The sequence below is a fragment of the Marmota monax genome, unplaced genomic scaffold (assembly GCF_021218885.2).
Source record: "Marmota monax isolate L192 unplaced genomic scaffold, Marmota_monax_Labrador192_F-V1.1 WCK01_AAM20220418_F8-fsc00065, whole genome shotgun sequence".
In the NCBI taxonomy this organism is placed as follows: Eukaryota; Metazoa; Chordata; class Mammalia; order Rodentia; family Sciuridae; genus Marmota; species Marmota monax.
Window position 1 is genome coordinate 4,603,426 of NW_026694038.1, and position 17,839 is coordinate 4,621,264.

At 33.7% G+C, this 17,839-nt stretch overlaps 1 protein-coding gene across 1 annotated transcript in view; it reads right to left on the reverse strand.

The window, feature by feature from the left end:
* Gnai1 (G protein subunit alpha i1) overlaps positions 1-17,839 on the reverse strand; it is an 87,830-nt gene that overhangs the window by 11,020 nt on the left and 58,971 nt on the right. Inside the window, exons 4-6 of the mRNA XM_046464164.2 lie at positions 12,523-12,680; positions 8,319-8,447; positions 15-144 (exon numbers count right to left, since the gene is read on the reverse strand). Coding sequence (XP_046320120.1) covers positions 15-144; positions 8,319-8,447; positions 12,523-12,680 — 417 coding nt within the window. The remainder of the gene's footprint in view (positions 1-14; positions 145-8,318; positions 8,448-12,522; positions 12,681-17,839) is intronic.

A 17,839-nucleotide genomic window follows, 5' to 3' on the forward strand; every position in this document is an offset into this window, starting at 1 on the left:
AGGGTTGTACTTGCCATTTCTTCATCTTCAGCTAGAACCAGGTCATAGTCACTCAGGGCCACACAGAAGATAATGGCTGTCACTCCCTCGAAGCAGTGGATCCACTTCTTCCGCTCAGACCTCTGACCTCCCACATCAAACATTCTGCAAGAGCAAAAATCATGGGTTGACATCCCTTACATGTTCAAAAGCTCTGAGGGGCTCTGTAAAAATGCTCCAAACAGCTGGAGGAATGTGGGATGGGAAGAAAGGAGAAAAGGACTGAGTGGGAGGAAAACAATGTCACAAATTGGTTTTCTCAAAGGGAAAAATGTCTGTTTTTTTTTTACATCTTTGATTGCAAAGTGGGTATCTCTAATAAAAATAAACACCCTCAACAAACAAGACATTCATTAACATATGAGAACACTTAGGACATTAAAGCAAATACAAATGAAAGGACTGTCCTACATGTAAACACTGAGAAGTCACATGAAGCAACTGGGGAATACAAAGATCAAAGAGTACAAATTCAATTTGCCAGTCATGGAACATTAGGGGCAGAGGGCACGACTTCCACTTCCTACTGTGAGTTTCTCTCAGAGGCAGGAACCAGTATGTTATTACTTTCATGTAAAGGAGAAACAATTCCAGGTAGGAAAATGTAGGATAAGCAAATCAAATTCAAATAAGGGCAAAAAACTTGCCTAGATGAAAAAATAAAATTATGGTATGAAAAAAATGAGAACTGAAAATATGAAATAAATGGTGGACCTACTGAATAGTCATGGAATTTGGAGTGGGAAAAAAAAAAAAACCCTAAGCTTTTACACAATATACAATAGCGGACCATTACAGGTAAGTGAACGAGGTAATAACACTATCAAACTGCATAGCGACAGTGGCCTTTTCCTCTTTTTCCTGGCAAGAGATTATAAAGTTAAGCAAAAGTTTAAATTTGCATAGACTACATTATGCAACCTAGAAATAACCACTTATATAATGGAAACACCATGCAAACTGGTACATTTTTAAAAGCTCCATTTATCTAGATGGTGCACTAATTAAAACAGTCCCTTGTTTAATTCCCAGGCAAAAAGAAGTTTCCCTACAGAGCAGTATTGGCCTATAAACCAACTCTGAGCACATCAACTACTATTGTTACTTTTATCATCATTTAAAAATGCAGCCTTTGTTTTGGTTAGCCAGAAATTTTTCATTAAAGTGTGCCACATAACAAAAGAATTCTACCACATAAGTCAAAATGGATAAGAAACAACAGCAACAAAAAAGGATAGAATACAAAATGGATAAGATGCAAAAAAACGGCAAAAGAATAAAGTAAAAGAAAATATATTTATCTTAATTGCATAAACATTTGTAACATTGCTTTAGAACATGACTTGAAAATAATAGATAACCAGAGAGCTAGCCTTTTCTTAGAAAACTACTCTGATCAAATGTTACCTATTCTCTGTCTTTTCATTATAACAATCCACCTCAACCCATCCCACATTTTCTCTCTGTGCTGGTGACTTTTGTGTTATCACCTTGACTAAACTATTACAGTTATTTAATCAAACACTCCTCTAGGTGCGGCTGTGAAGGAATGTTCTGGGTGCAGTTAACATCTATAATCAGCTGACTTTAGGTCAAGAAGACTGTCCTCAATAATATGGACAAGTCTCTTGCAATCAAGTCAAAAGGGGCTAAGGGCAAAAACTGAGGTTTCTCAGAATAAAATGAAACTCTTCCACAAGACTGCACAATAGCCTGTCTCTGAGCCTGTAAACCTGCACTACAGGCCATCAGCATCACCACATGGAAGTCAATTCCTTGAAATAAACACAACTTATTGGTTCTGTTTCTCCAGAGAATACCAAAACTGGTACCAAGACAGTGGTGCTAAAAATGTGTAAGTAGCTTTGGAATTGGAAGATGAACAGCAAGTAGAAGAATCCTGAAGCACTTCACAGGGGGAAAAAAAGAAAAGAAAAAAAAAATCTAGACTATTTTGAAGATATGGGTAATAGAAATACAGGTATTAAAGACTCAGATGGAAGTGAACAGTGGGAAAGCTTTCATTGTTTTAGGGAATGCATATATTGCCATGAACAGAATGCTGGTAGACAGATCAACCTTGAGGCTGTTTTTAATGAGGTCTTAAAAAGAAATAAAAACACATTATATCTTGTAATCCCAGTGGCTTGGGAGGCTGAGGATCAAAAGTTTAAAGCCAGCAACTTAGTGAGGCCCAAAGCAATTTAGTGTTACCTGGTACCAAAGGTGGGCTGTTGGACATGTTATACATTGTAAAATGACAACCAGTTGGCTGAACTGGGTAGAAGACAGAACTTGTAAGCAATGATTGTAGATGTACAGTGGAAGATATTTATATAGAAAAGCGTGAAAGGTTCAATTCTATTTTTCTATGGTGCTCACAGTAAAACAAGAGCAGAAAGGTAAGCTGAGCAATGAATTATTAAGCAAAAGGGAACCACACACACACACACACACAGGGAAGAAGGACTCCTGAAAACAGGTAAATATTGGAGTGACACAGCTACAAGCCAAGAAATGCCATGAATTGCCAGCCACTACCAGCAACTAGCTAGGAAGAGGAGAGGAGATTCTTTCTTAGAGCTTTGAAAGGGCACAAGGCCTAGCTGACATATTGATTCCAACTTTCTAGCTCCCAGAACTGGGAGAAGATAAATTTCTACTTGTTTTGGCACCTAGTTTATGGTAATTTGTCATGGCAGCCTGGGAAGTGAGCAGATCCTCTTACCAAGTATTTTTTTTCCTATAAATTATTCTTTTCCCTATTGCTCTTCTCATCTCATAAATATTCAATTTGTATAATTTATTTTCTCTTCCACACCCCAGTTCTACCCCAAGAATGTAAAAATGAAGAATTTTTTTTTTTCTCTTTTTTGTTCACTTTACATCCGAACATTGAACACACGTAGCAAGTACTTCACAAATCTTTATGGTCTGAATGAATAAACCATGCCTAAAGAATATTAACACTTTAAAGGAATAATAGACTTTGTTATGTTCAAAATGTAGATCTACCAGTTACTTTGTGGAAAACGTAAATATAAAAGAACTTTAGTCGTCATTTAATAAGTAATTTGACTACAGAAGAAATGTCTTCAATGTATATGTTTAATCAATGAAATATAACTAAATGAGGATCCTTCATGTATTTCTTATGAACAAAGAACTTTTGGTCTAAGCCAGTGATTTTCAAACTTCAGTGAATGAGAATCAATAGGTGGGAGACTCGATACTACTGGTCTGGGGAGCATATGTTTGAAAGTCAATTAGTTCTTAAGTCAAAGAATAACAACTGGGAATTGAGATCAGAAATGACTGGACTTTGCTTAACAGTTCAGTGGCATTTAGAGAGAGAGAGATGAAGATAATCACTGGAAGAACCACTAATTTTTATCAGTCTTAAATGTTCCATGAAAAGGCAGATAAAATACAAAGCATTATTCATTGTTCGACAAAGAAGACAGAAATATCTTAATTATTTAATATGTTTTTTTAAAACTCTGAATTCCTCTATTGTTTAAAAGAATAACAAACAAAAAAGTAGTATGTTCTCCATAAAAAAAAGATAAGACTTTTGACTAGCATCAAATAGGGAATGAATTTGAGTTTTCACTGGGTTTCTGGAGAGAGGAATAGAGGGGAGGCTGAATACCGTGAGCTGTGTGCTTACCTGTCCTTGGACTGTCACCTAATACCACTGTGATCAAGACTGAGCAGTACAGAACTGACCAACTTGTATTTCACACTTATAAGCAGAACACAATATTCCAAAACCTATTACACATTTATAGTAAAGGAATATATATTTATTGTACATTATGTAAATTTTCTAATAGAAGGATGCATTAACACTGTATCTGAAAATGGTTTAATAAAACTGTTGATTCTTTAATTAAAGTAAACCACATGGGCATGGGTCATAAATGTCCATTCAGAGAGATGATAATATGAATTCTTAAATTAAAATAGATGCCCTATTGCCTTATTTTGAATTTGTTAATGCCAAACACACAAAGAAATTTGAACCTTAGTTTACTCTTTGGTTAAAACCAAAGAATTATAACATGAAATACACTGGAACTACAAGATGATGACTGCATAGAGAGTTCCCAGCAGAATCATTCTAAACATGTTTCTGCCCTCATCCATTCTCCAATGAGGAGAAAATAAAAAGAAAAGTTGGGCTGGGTGATGGCAGCATAGTGGCTCAGGAGGGTGAGTCAGGAGGATTCCAAGTTCAACCTCAGCAACTTAGTGAGGCCCTAAGTAATTTAGCAATATCCCATCTCAAAACTGAAAAAGAAAAAAAAAAAAAAGGCAGGAGACTTAGCTCAGTGGTCACATTGGTTACGCATCTCTGGGTTCAATTCCAGTACCAAAACAAACAAACAAACAAAGGTTGGGGGAGGGGGAAGCAAAGTTGGAATCATAGATTAGCAATGCTAATAATTTAACAGAACTCAAATAAAGACAAAATTATCTGAAGTTCTAGAAAAACCTGTGTTTATTTTGTAAGTCAATAAACCAGAGCACTAATTACTAATTAAATACTTTCCATTAAAATATACCTCACCCAAGAAGCCCAAATGGAGCAACATAAATGGACTTCCTGGGAATCATGGTGAGAGTCAACTTCACTGATCTTAGGACATGGTTGATGTTGAAATGACAGTTTTAAAACATGCAGCTAGATTTTACCTAAATAAGTGAAGAGTGTGGTCTGAAAAAAAATACTTAAAGTACATTTAACTAGGATGAAAAATGAATTTCACAGCTTGCTCTTAAGTATCAAGTAACTGATTTAACATTTGCCATTATCCTTTGTCACCATTTATAGTTTTAACCTTTGTGATATTTTTAAATAGGCAATAATTTGCTTTATCTTTAAGCATTTGACCAAGAGCAAGGCTGTGATAGACTCTCTGTTAAGAATCCTTTTTTTTTTTTTTTGCGGGGGTGGGTGGGGAGTGTCCTGATAGAAATTCTAAGATAGTTTTTAAACTATAATTATTAATATATATTATTTAAAAATTTATTTATTAACACATAATTGTACAAATTGATGGGATACACCTGTATTAACTGTGTCCGTCCACCCTTCTTTCTATTCGTGGTGCCTCATTTTCCTCATTGGATTTTTTTTATTAGTACATATTTTTTATACAGCTACTTAATAGGAGAACTTAAGACCTAGAATCCTTACTTCCTTATCTATAAACTTATATCAAAATAATTTATAAGAACACAATCTTTAACAAGTAAAAAAAAATCAGAAAGTAAGATGCACTAAATTTAAAAACGTAAATTCTCTTTTTAACAGTAAACTTCCTTAAAGTTAACGATCACTTAATAGTTTTAAGATAAATATGATGGCAGTTCCCAGATCAGACATATCACATGGTCATTAAGCATCTGACAAGTACAGTAGTGTACCAAAAGACAGTAAGTAATTCAAGGAAAGAGAACACCAGTAGCTCAACATGACACTGGGGCTTAACAGTGAAATAAGCTCTGGGTGTTGTGGTGCACATCTGTAATCCCAGTGGCTCAGGAGGCTAAGGCAGGAGGGTTGCATGTTCAAAGTCAGCCTCAACAACTTAGAAAGGCCCTAAGCAAGGCCTTAGTGAGACCTTAATGAGGCCATGTCTCAAAATACATAAAATAGAAAAGGGCTGGGGATATGTGACTCAGTGCATAAGCGCCCCCGGTTTCAATCCCTGGTACCCTTCCACCAAAAAAAAAAAAAAAAAAAATTAGACCGCTTCATGAATCAAGCACAGTTAACACTGCCAGAAAAACTAGCTATGATCTCAGTATTCATTTCAGAAAGCACAGCAATGATCTTTTTTTTTTTTTTTTTTTTTTTTGGTGGGTAAAAGAGGACATGGAAAACTGAAATGGAGCTTTTTTTCTCTAAAAAACTCAGTTCCTTGAAACACTGATAAATCAGTAAGAAAAGGAAGTAACAAGTGTATTCTCTTTCAGATAGCTGTGGAAGCAATCAGAGGTATAGTTGCAAATATTTAACAGTGCTTTCAGCTTGTAACAGTTAAGCTTTCTTTAGGAAGTGAACCAATGATTTTTATCTCTGGCTTGGAACATTTTGTTAATGTTTTTAGAAATTCTGCTTTACTGTCATTATCATTTCAGAGCATTAGTGTAACCCATAATTCATATTAAAGCCCTATTTTAGAACGATTATCTTGAATCAAAACATTTTCAATCAAAGTAAAAAAGAAGAGATAAAATAATAACAATATGGGATACTCTATTTGTAAGCCAAATTACTTTTTGACATAATTACTGAACAATTTGTTGGTTGTTTCTTTTTTTTTTTTTTTTACTTTTAATCTTTTGTTTTTCATTTTTGATTCTACATTTCTACATTTCTGGAACTATGGGGATGGAGAAGGATAAAAGCTAAGGGAATATATATAGTCTTGTAAAGTTTGAGTTTTTACAAAGAATATAAAAATCTTCAGTAACAATTTGAAAAACAAATCTATCACAAGTACAAAACAAATGATCTATCTAAACTCTTATAATATTTTAAAAACTGATCTCTAAAAAAAGACATGTAGTATAAAGATTATGAAAACCTTAAAACAGAGCACAAAGGCATTTTGTATGTATGTATGTATTTATTTATTTATTTATTTATTACAGGGACAACTGGTGCATGCTCAATTTGAGTCAGGCTGTCTGCAAATCTCTGCAGGTGTACAGCAGCACCTGACTGCACCTTATGCATGACTACAGCTGCAATCTTCCTGAAAATGAATCTCAACCTTCTTGGATTTAAAAACAAAAAACAAAAAAACACACCAAAGAGACAAAAACCTCTACATATTAAACTAAGAAAAATAATAAAAATAAAACCCACATATCCACATGTTTAATTTTAGCATTTTTTTTCTATCCAATACTATTTATTAGCTAATATTTATATGGATCAGGGAACATGTGGGTTTTCCTGAGTGTGAATAATGTGATTCTGTTGTGTTGGTGAGATTTAGGCTCTGACTCTGTGAAGGGCCTCACAAGCTGTTCAAGGGCTTAGTGTTCAGTTTCCCTTCTGCTGGGCACTTAAATGGCACTTAGGAAATGTGACATTTTAAATGAATTTGAATTATGAGAAGCTAGTTTTTTTTTTTTTTAAACTTGCTGCCCTCTTCACATAGCTTTAAATTATGGAAATGGATAATACAAGGGGGAAAGAAAGGAATAGCTATTTTTTTTTTAAACCAGTATATATATTTTTTTCAGATCAAGTAAAACCACAGTGGTCTGGGATTTTTATGAAAACATAGAAGTTTTATGTCAGCAGAAAATTCTGTGGTGTTAAATCATTTACTCATGCACATATCTTTGTATAGGATATAAAACCTCATTTTCCTTTATCTTATTGTTATTATTTTAACTGGAATAAGGCGCATAGAATTGATGAGCAACAATGCACACATACAACAATTCTGACTGGGTGAGTTATGAATTATTAAGTGGAAAATTTAGATAAAATAGCAGATGACTCGACAGGGAAAACTAGATGAAAGTAACTGATGAAAAGACCTTACAGATAAAATAAGAATGTGCAAATTAAAACATTATATTTTCTCAAGTCCAATAGTTTTTCTCTTATCTTGAAAACAGTTATTTATTAGAAAAAGAGAAATCCAATTCTGTAAATTTGTATGCAATGTTTTACTGACCTTCCCTGAGCCTGGTTCCTTATAAAATGAGGGAACAGAACTAAAGGAACTCTAAGAGCCCTTCCATTAAAAGCTAAAATTCAGTGCTTCTCTGTTCAGACCTCAGGAAGTTAATATTCAATACACTTTAAGTAAACATTTCTCATCATGAAATAGTGCAAATATCACTTGGCTATGAATAAGATTTTTCTTGAAAAATTTTAAAAGCCACCTTTCTTTTCAAACATTTCCATAAATAAACAAATAGTCTATTGATAAAACCAGAGGGCAATATTTCCCAGTATTTTCTGTTCAGAAATAAAAGCCAAAATACTATTTTCATTTACACCACTGTAAAAATTACGGCATTTATCTGGCATTTTTTCTTAAATAAAAATGAAAACATTCCTTATATGAATGCTTCTTTTAGACCTCTTTTTCCCCCCAATTATTTTGTTTAATCATTTGTGCAAAGTTTTTCTGACTGCAATTTCTAAGCATAAAAATGTTATGAACACTTACTATCTTTTATTTCTAAAGCAATGTGTTTTATACCTAAATTTATAAATAATATGTTTGGAAGCTACTCACTTAAAATGAAGATCTTTGAAAGTAAAATGGGTTTCAACAATCCCTGTAGTTTTCACTCTGGTTCTGAGAACATCTTGCTGAGTTGGGATATAATTTGGTTGTGCTATTCTGTCCAAATCATTCAAATAGCTGAAAAAACAGACAACAAAACAACATGTAAATCATAAATGTTGCCAATAAAGATAATCCAAAACAAAGACTATAATATCTTAATGCATGCCATACTGTGAAATCACTGGAAATGTTTTTTAGTTTCTGTGTAATGATGTAAAACAATCAATTTAGTCTTAGATCTTACAGGATTTCTACTGACTGAAATGAAACTGTTTATAATTCTCCAACCACCAATTTCTTTTAGTATTTTCAAAATGTGTACTTTCTCTTTTAGGTTCAGTAATCCAAAGGAAAAAGAGATTTAAAAAAAAAAATCCCAAGCTAATGAACACCATGAATTTATGCTTATTATTCATTACACTTTTTTGATGAACTGTACTTATGTTCTATATATTACTCTTCTGTTAAAGATTTTAAAAGTTTTAATTTTGGTTCAAGTACTGAGGATACCTTAGGCAAAGGCTGAATGAGATGCTGCTGCTTCTTAGTCTTATCTGCAGGATAAGACTGCACATGACTCCTGTAGTCTGCTCTCAAAACCAACACCCACATTATACTTCTCAATGATTTTAGTCACTCATCTAATACTCTCTCCAAAGGATGTCAACTATTTCATGATACAAAAATGTAGTGTCACCATATAATGCAATATAAAAATGAAAATTATTTTTTTCACTATTTATGTGGTAGAGGCAATAACTAACAGAAAGTCCAGGTATGGAAGGTTAATAAGGGCCTGAATGTTAAAGGATTCATGGACAGTGATAATATACTCAGAAACATGAACAATGGGGTGAAAAACAGGGCATGTCACTTCTGTTAGAAGCAGTGGAGATGGAAACAGTGAGGTCTTAATTCTTGGAGAGCAGCCCCATTAACAGGCTGTGTACAACCTAAATGAGGTCAGCTGAACATGGTGGGCATCCCTGCAATGTCCTGAAATACTACAGCAGCACTAGACATATAACTTAGAAATAATTTAGGCACAGAGAAACACCAACTACTGAAACTGCAAATTGGTATTAAACTCTGAAGAGAATGCTTAGCCATTCAGAACAGGGTCTTAAAAACCAAAGGAGTTTGTTACTTTGCAGTGCTAGGGATTGAACCCAGAGCCTTGTGGAAGTTTGGGAAGTGCTCTACCACTTGAGCTACATCCTAACTATTTGATTCATTCTGGATAGAGTTGAGAAATTATCCAAATCCTGAATTAGTAACAAAAATGTTATAAACAGTCAAGTGTGTGTGTGTGTGTGTGTGTGTGTGTGTGTGTGTGTATAGATAGATAGATAGATAGATAGATAGTGTGGATACTACAATACAGAGGAGATGACGCCTGTTACCTAAACAAAGCAAAATTTGTAGAACAACACATGCTTCAGATTCTGGAGTCTTTCAGATTCTGGATTTTTGGATTAGAAATGCTGATCATTTCTTGTAGACGTGGTGATACCAGTCAGTATTATATTTGCTGAATTTAAGAGAATCTTATCGCAGTGGTAACAATACCCTTGTATTTTCTCTGAGCCTTTAATGCCATAAGTATGCTATATATTACATGATGTATAATATGCATGTATTACATATTATACATTATGTACCAATATATTATACAAGGTTACAATTTATCATAAGAAAATATGATTTAACAAATCAACCAAATGAACCACACCAACATTTTACTATTGGCCCCTTTAAAATAGTTCTTATTCAAAATGTGCTTTGATTACTCAGATACATTTTTTATTAAAACTGCTATAATTCTAATAGACCCTAAAATATGCATACTCATATTTCAACAAAACGGAAAAGAAAAACAGGCATTGTTAAAAAAAAAAAAAAAACCTCCCACTGTGGGCTGGTGTTGTGTGGCTCAGTGGTAGAGCACTTGCCTGGCACATGGGAGGCCCTGGGTTTGGTCCTCAGCATCACATAAAAAATAAAGTTAAAAAAAAATCACATTGTTCTAAATGATCACAAGTTTAAACTGCAAATGGATACTTAGTCCTAATGACAGGATAACACCACCTCCAGTCCAGAACTCAGAACTAAAGATACATGTCAGCACTCCAGAGGAAAAGATTTCTCTGACTTCCTTCATTCTTGAAAACTGACTACATTATTACATATTAAGTTTAGAAAAAGCAAAAATAATATAACAATAACCAAAGCAACATGTCTTTCCCAACGCATGTCCAAACAGCATGCACTGGAACAGATGGTTCTTGGTCAAAGAGGATGGAGAGGCCTGGAAGTATCCCCACACTGTGAGGAAGAGGCCTTCAATCTATGCACCCAAGGAGTACTTCTTAGTTACTGAAGCAGCTCCTTTTGCTAAGCTTAGCAAAGAGCAATCTTCTATCTCTAATTGTCACTACAATTTGAATTTTTCAGCAGGTACTGATAGTGGCAAAGAAAATAACATGGTTTAAGAGTTGTGTTTTTCCTTTAAGTAATTTTTTTAATTTGTCTTCAACCTTGTGTGAAGTTCAGCTTATTAATTCATTTATTATTAAACAAGATCAGTCTGAGTGACAACTACCTGTCAGGCTATGGTGATATGTTAGGCAAAAACAGACATTACTGAATTCAGTGTAGTGGCAGAGACAGTAAATGATTAAATAGTCACAACATAACAAGAAAATAAAATAACCTCAAAATATTTGTAATTCTGAAGGAAAAGTACAGAGTATTACAAGTACCTAACAGTGGAGCAAGGATCTTCTCGAGCACCAAAGAGTGTTTTCTTGTAGAAGTGATGACACCAGTGAGAAAGGTGGGCTCATATTCAATAAGCCACACAGGTAACAAGGTGTTTGCACAAGTATGAAAGTTAAAGTATAAATTAAGAAACAGGGTTACAAAGATTGCTGTGGGTGATGTGATGCATGTTATTAATTCACATTAAATCACAGGACACATGGGGCACACTCAGATGTCCAACAACATGTGATAAGACACTTGGGTCCACACCCCATTAGTCTGTTGCTCACTGTAACCACATGCATGCCATTTACCAAGAGCCTCAACACTTGTTCTTATCTAGCTAATCCTTACTTTGGTTCCTAACAGCCAACACAACTCTTTCAGCAAAACAGAACACTATCAGAAAGTAAAGAGTACATAATACATATTTTAGAAACCAATTAATGCTACTTGTGCAATATCTGACATTTCTGGGTATGTGACCCAAACTATGGAACAATCACTTGGTGTTTTCTTGTTTTTATATCATTTTTTGTGTGTGCTATATCACAATATAGGAAGTTGGCTGGGTTTTATCACAACTTGCTTTGCAAACTTTCAGGGTTCACCACCTGTAAAATTAGGGCAGGCTTTTTTTCTAAAGAACTTATATGTAAGTATCTGTAAGGCTAGGTGTGGTGGTGCATGCCTGTAATCCCAGCGGATGGGGAGGCTGAGGCAGGAGGATCGCAATGGTGAGGAGCTAAGCAACTCAGTGAGACCCTGTCTCTAAATAAATAAATATATATATATATATATATATATATATATATATATATATATATATATATATAAATAAAATAAATATTTGCAAACAGTAGCTTATGTCTCAGGACACATACAGCAAACAACCTTCAGGTGTAGCGGTATTTTACTTAGTGAAAAAATATCTTGGGAACACCATCCAGTACTTCAAAAGATCCCTAGTTTAGGTGCCTGTCACTGAACAAGTACACTTCTTAGGCATCATTAGCATTATGAAAAGCACCCACATCACTTACCCTCTCATTTGGCTAGCTTCAAGTAAATTAGACATATACTCAAATGCACCGTGAACTTTTGGAAATTCCAATTATTTTCTTGGAAATATACAAGATACATTCCCATTATGCATGCTTCAATTAAAGTTTACATAAGCAAGAATCTCTTAAGGTACCACTGAACACACAGGAAATAAAAACATTCCTATCCATAAACATACAAAAAAGAGAAAGTTTTAAAATATTGTCATCCTGAGTTGTACAAGAATATGTCAACCAATTCTGCAATAAAATTGATTTGGAGGTATATTTGACTCACAAGTAATTATTCATGATAGTGAAGTTCAGAAGTTATGATTACTTACTATGCTGCAGAATCATTAAGCTGGTACTCTCGGGATCTGTTGAAACAGGCTTGTACACCGCTATCTTTCCACAATCTCTTTATAACTCCAGCAAGTTCTACAGTCATAAAGCCTTCTTCCGCAGCTCCAGCAAGCACAAAGAGTTGGCGGGCGTCATCCTGAACATTCAACAACCCATTTTTTAGAGAGTAAAAAGAGAGACATTAGAGATTAAAAAGTGCAAATGGAGAGATTAGAGATAAAAATGCAATATTGAATTTCCTTATATTTTGATAGAAGTGTCCTAGCTTCTCTCTCTCTAAAACACCCTTAAGAAATTGGCTTAACCAAGAGAGTATAATCATAAATCAGGAGCTTATGTTTTATGGTATTAGCAATATTCACCAAGGCAGCAGAAAGCTGGCAGAATTTCTTCAGTTATGGTACATGAAGGGGACCTGAGTTAACTATCTACAGTTTTCTGCGTACTAGATCTGATCATTTTTGAGAAAACAGAGGAAGAGTCTTGTCTTGCTCCTTCTTGCTCAAGATGTTTTCAATCTAAGAAACATAAAACACCATGAATGATTACATTAAATAGAATCCATTTAAGTGTAGCTTTCTGATATAATTTATAGATGCAAAATATGTTAAGAGAAAGGAAAAAATCTATGTGGAGTAAGCAAGAAAGGTTTCACACACAAAAAAAAAATGGTCTGTAGATTCACAGGAGACTTTAAAATGTATATACATCAAAACCAAAGAGGAAGCAGTTGGGAGCAGGTGTTTGCCAACTCAGGCAAGGAGAACAAAATAAGCACATCTTGGGAATAGAAATATTCAAGACACACACAGAAGACAACAGACAAAAAATTCGAAGTGAGAATACTGTCTATAAAGTTAGCTAAATTGTGCTTAAATATGAGGCTACTAATATTAAGTCTGATCTACAAGTAATCAACCACTCATGACCAGTGCTGTCAAAGAAAAAAAATGTAATGTAAGCAATAATGCAATCTAAATTTTCTAACCACCACTTAAAAGAAGGAAAAACAAAAAAGGTCACATGAAAATAATTTTAATAATATGTTTTGTTTAACCTATATACAAAAATATTATAACTCAACATGTAAACAATTAAGTTTATGAGATAATTCAAATTTTTATACATATTGTCTTCAAAATGTGGTGTGTATTTTACACGTACATCACATGTCAATTCAGAATAGACACATTTTATTCACTCAATGGTATATGTACGTAGAAGCTACCTACCATACTTGATAATATCACTCTATCCTCCAGGTAATAACACAGCTAATTCAAAGTGGATGGAGGAAGGGAGAAGATGCTATCTTCATAGAGGTTTTCATTAACCTGAGACATGTTAACTGGGTGGAAAATATTATCATCAAGGGGCATTCTTCCAGATACAGATGGCCTTCAGTTTTCTATGGTTTCTGTACCGCAGATCTAACAAACTTCAGATTGAAGATATTTGAAAAAATAATTGCATCTGTACAAACTTTTTTCCTTAATCCCTAAACAATACTATATAACAACTATTTATATGACATTTACATTGTATTTAGGTATTATAAGTATTCTAGATATAATTTAAAGTGTATGGAAAGATATGCATAGATTATATGCAAATATTGTGCCATTGTGTAAGACACTTCAGAATCTTTGGATTTCAGTATCTAATGATGGTCCTGGAACCAATCCCCCACAGATACGGAAGAATAAATGTATGGTACTAAATGCTTATAGAGAGGAGGAACACATTACGATATGGTATACAGAAGAAAAGATGCAGTTGGTGACACAGCTCATAGCTGACAATGTAAATTCATCCTGCTGCCAATTTGTGAAGCATTTCCTTTTCGGCTGGAACTCATCATGAAAAATAATTAAGTCTCAGCATGGGAACATATTATTCAAGCATATGTTCCCCTTTTTAGTAAATCACAAGAGAAATATGGGCAAGCAAGCAACATGTGCATAATATCCTTAATAAACCCTATATATCATGGTTTCAAGTCATTCTGAAAACCACTAACCCAATTCCATTAAAAGACTATTCAATTTTCTAAATATTTACTCATATGTGAGAAATTTCTACATTTGGCCATTTTTATTTATTAAACTACATCAAATAATTTCTCTGTTTTGGAAAAAATGCTTTTCACTTAAGTATGCTTTTAAATGCATTTTGGTTATAGTATCTTTTTTCAATTTCAATAAATTTTTGAAAGAGAAAGACCAATGCCCTCCAGGATAGGTCAGGAGATCATTCTTGCCTCTAACTTTCTAGGAAGAAACCTAAAGAAAACGCAGAAGAAACTTTGGAAGCTCTATTTATAAACTGCACTTTCTGTGGCATTCAAAAATGTCTCTTCCTTTTTTTAGATTCAACATACAAGTGGGATCATGCAATATTTTTCTTTCTGTGTCTGGCTCATTTCACTTAGCATAACTTCCTCCACATTCAAATGAATGAATGAATGTCAAATATACAGAAAGACTTCAACAGCAGCGGGACATAGGAAGTGAGAAAGGAAATAAAGTGATGTAGTTCAAAGGTCAAAGGAACAGACAGGTAGGATGATCAAGTCCAAAGAAATAATTACAACATTCGAACTATAAATAAACAAAAAAGTATTGCATCAGAAATTTTTGTTAAGTATATTTTAGCTGCTCTTATCACAAAAAAAATGTAATTACTTGAAATGAACGATATGTTAATTTGCTTCAGAATAATAGCCATTTTACTATCCATATGTATCCCATAAGGTCAAATTCTAAACCTCAAAAATAGACAGTATTAAAATGCAAAATAGCTTCTACTGGAAAAATAACTAGAACATTCACCTCCATGTCAGTAGCTGAATGTTCAGATGCTGAATTTGAGCTGGAAGGTACTGTAGAAATTATTCTATGTAATCTTTTGTTTTGTACAAAAAGAGCCCAAGGGCACAGAGAAGTTAGGCAATCTGCTTAAAGTTTCACAGCTAAAAAGTCACCCATTGGTTATTTAAATTGGTAAGTCCTAAAATAGGACAAATTTCAAAATTGTAGATTGGAGGCACTGATTTTATCTTGACAAGGAATGAGGTCTTCATAGGTTTGTATTAAAATTAATTAAGAACATTTATAAACACAAACATGAGGGTATCAAAAGAGTGTGGTACACAGTAGGAAAAGGGCAGGTATTACTGAAGACTGAAGTTTGATTAGGAGGTACAAAGGCTAGTAAATCAGTATACAGAAACTTTTTTGTGGTAATTAAAAAAAAAAGAGCACCTAGCAGGGGTGTGGCTCAGTGGCAGAGAACACTTGGCTTGTGCAAGGCCCTTGTTCAATTCACAGCATTCCCCTCTAAAAAATATAAATAAAAAAGTAAAGAAAAAGGAATATTATTTGCCAAGCAATTATTTGAGAGTAGCAAGGGGGAAAGAAATTCTTGGACGTAGCCAAGTTAAAATGTTTTTAAATTACTAAGAGCTAAATGAAAATAAAATGGTTCAGAGAATGCAAATTCCATATAACATATACATATGCTATATGGATTTTGGATACTCAAAAGAAGCTACAATATGTTATTGTGTCTAGAGCGAAGTAACCAGTCTTTCTCCGTGAAAATCAGGGAACACCTAGTATGCAGTACTTTCTTGCTGTTTAGTGATGTGCATTATATGTGCAGCTATCATCCACTTGATCAAATCCACAAGAGTCTGTTCAGGATGGGAGACGGGGAGATGCTGAGGGACCACAATGGCTATCCTCTGACATACTAAAGATCATAAAAGGTAAGAAGGAGTAAAATTCCTGTTGAGCTTAGAGCAGAAAAAAGGAGCATTCTTAAGACAAAAGATATAAGCTTTCAATTGAATAATGGGAAAACACTTTAACAATCACAGCAACCTAAAAGAATAAAAAATGGACAGAAAATTTCTCCTTTTTTTCTTTCTGCCCCTTTCAGTTCTAGAGATTTAATCCAGGGGAATTTTTGACACTGAAGTATTCCCAGACTTTTGTTTGTTTTTTAATTTGGAGAGAGGTCTCACCAAGTTGCCCAGGTGACCTCAAATGTGCAATCCTCCTGCCTCAGCCTCCCAAGTAGCTGGGATTACAGGCATGTGCCACTGCACCAGATAATGCAGAGGTTGGGGGTTTAAACAGAAGCTAGATGACATAGCAGACAAAACTTATGGAAAAGATTGAGTTTACATAAAAAATATCAAAAAAGACATTCTAATGTATAGGCTAAATAATATTAAAAAATAGTGATATCTATGAATTTTGCGTCATAGGAATTAGAGACTAATGTCAAGGTTGGCATATAGATGGATGTCTTGATTCAATGGCTTACCTTAAACCACACAGGATAAAAACTTCTCATTATTTAATTTACCATACTTCTATAGCATACTTTGTTACTCCAATAAATTTAAAACAACTGAACTGCTCTGTTGTATCCTTAAGGAAATCTTAAGAACTTTAATGTGTTCATCACACCATGACTCATGGTACCCATTATAAGATGTTAAAGGGTTTTTTAAGAAACAAGTATGTGTCAAACACACATTTTTTTTGTAAAACACAAATCTAAGTAAAAAAGACTTGAGGCAAGAAAATAGGCAGTCATTATTCTTTTTTTCCATAAGATTGTTTAAAAGGGGAAAAAAGCCTAAAAATAAAATAAGTTAATTTTAACTAAATTGCAGAGAGCAAAAATTTTAACTAAATTGCAGTGAATTTAGTATGAAGCATAAGCTTCATTATATCAAGAAGGACAATTACTGATAAAATGTATGACACAAATATAACTTTTATGCCTATTCATGAATTTATATATGTATACATATTTTTAAAATATAAAATAAAGAAATATTGATACTTATATGTTCTTTGTATGAATAACAGAACCTGTTGTCAATGGAGATATAGAAGAATGTGGTAAGAAGTGAAATGAGGAAAGTAGAAATATGAAGTGCTAGAAGCACACATTATTTTTCAAGTAACTATCATTTGTGCATATATTGATATGTCTCAAATTGAAAACAATATAAAAGTATAAGTTCCTTCATTTATGTCTCAAATATAAATCAGGAACTATAATAAATGACTCGAATATTAATAGAGAAAAAACTGCAATTAAAAATAACTAGAGACATTTTGAAAGGAAAATTGGAGAAAGAGGGCTGATATTATTGGATATTAAAAGCCTATAATATGTAGAACAGTCTGGAATTAATATAGGTCAATAGGAGAAATAATTCCAAATCTGAATTCACTTTTATGATTAAGGCAGCAAGACAAGTCAATTGGAAAG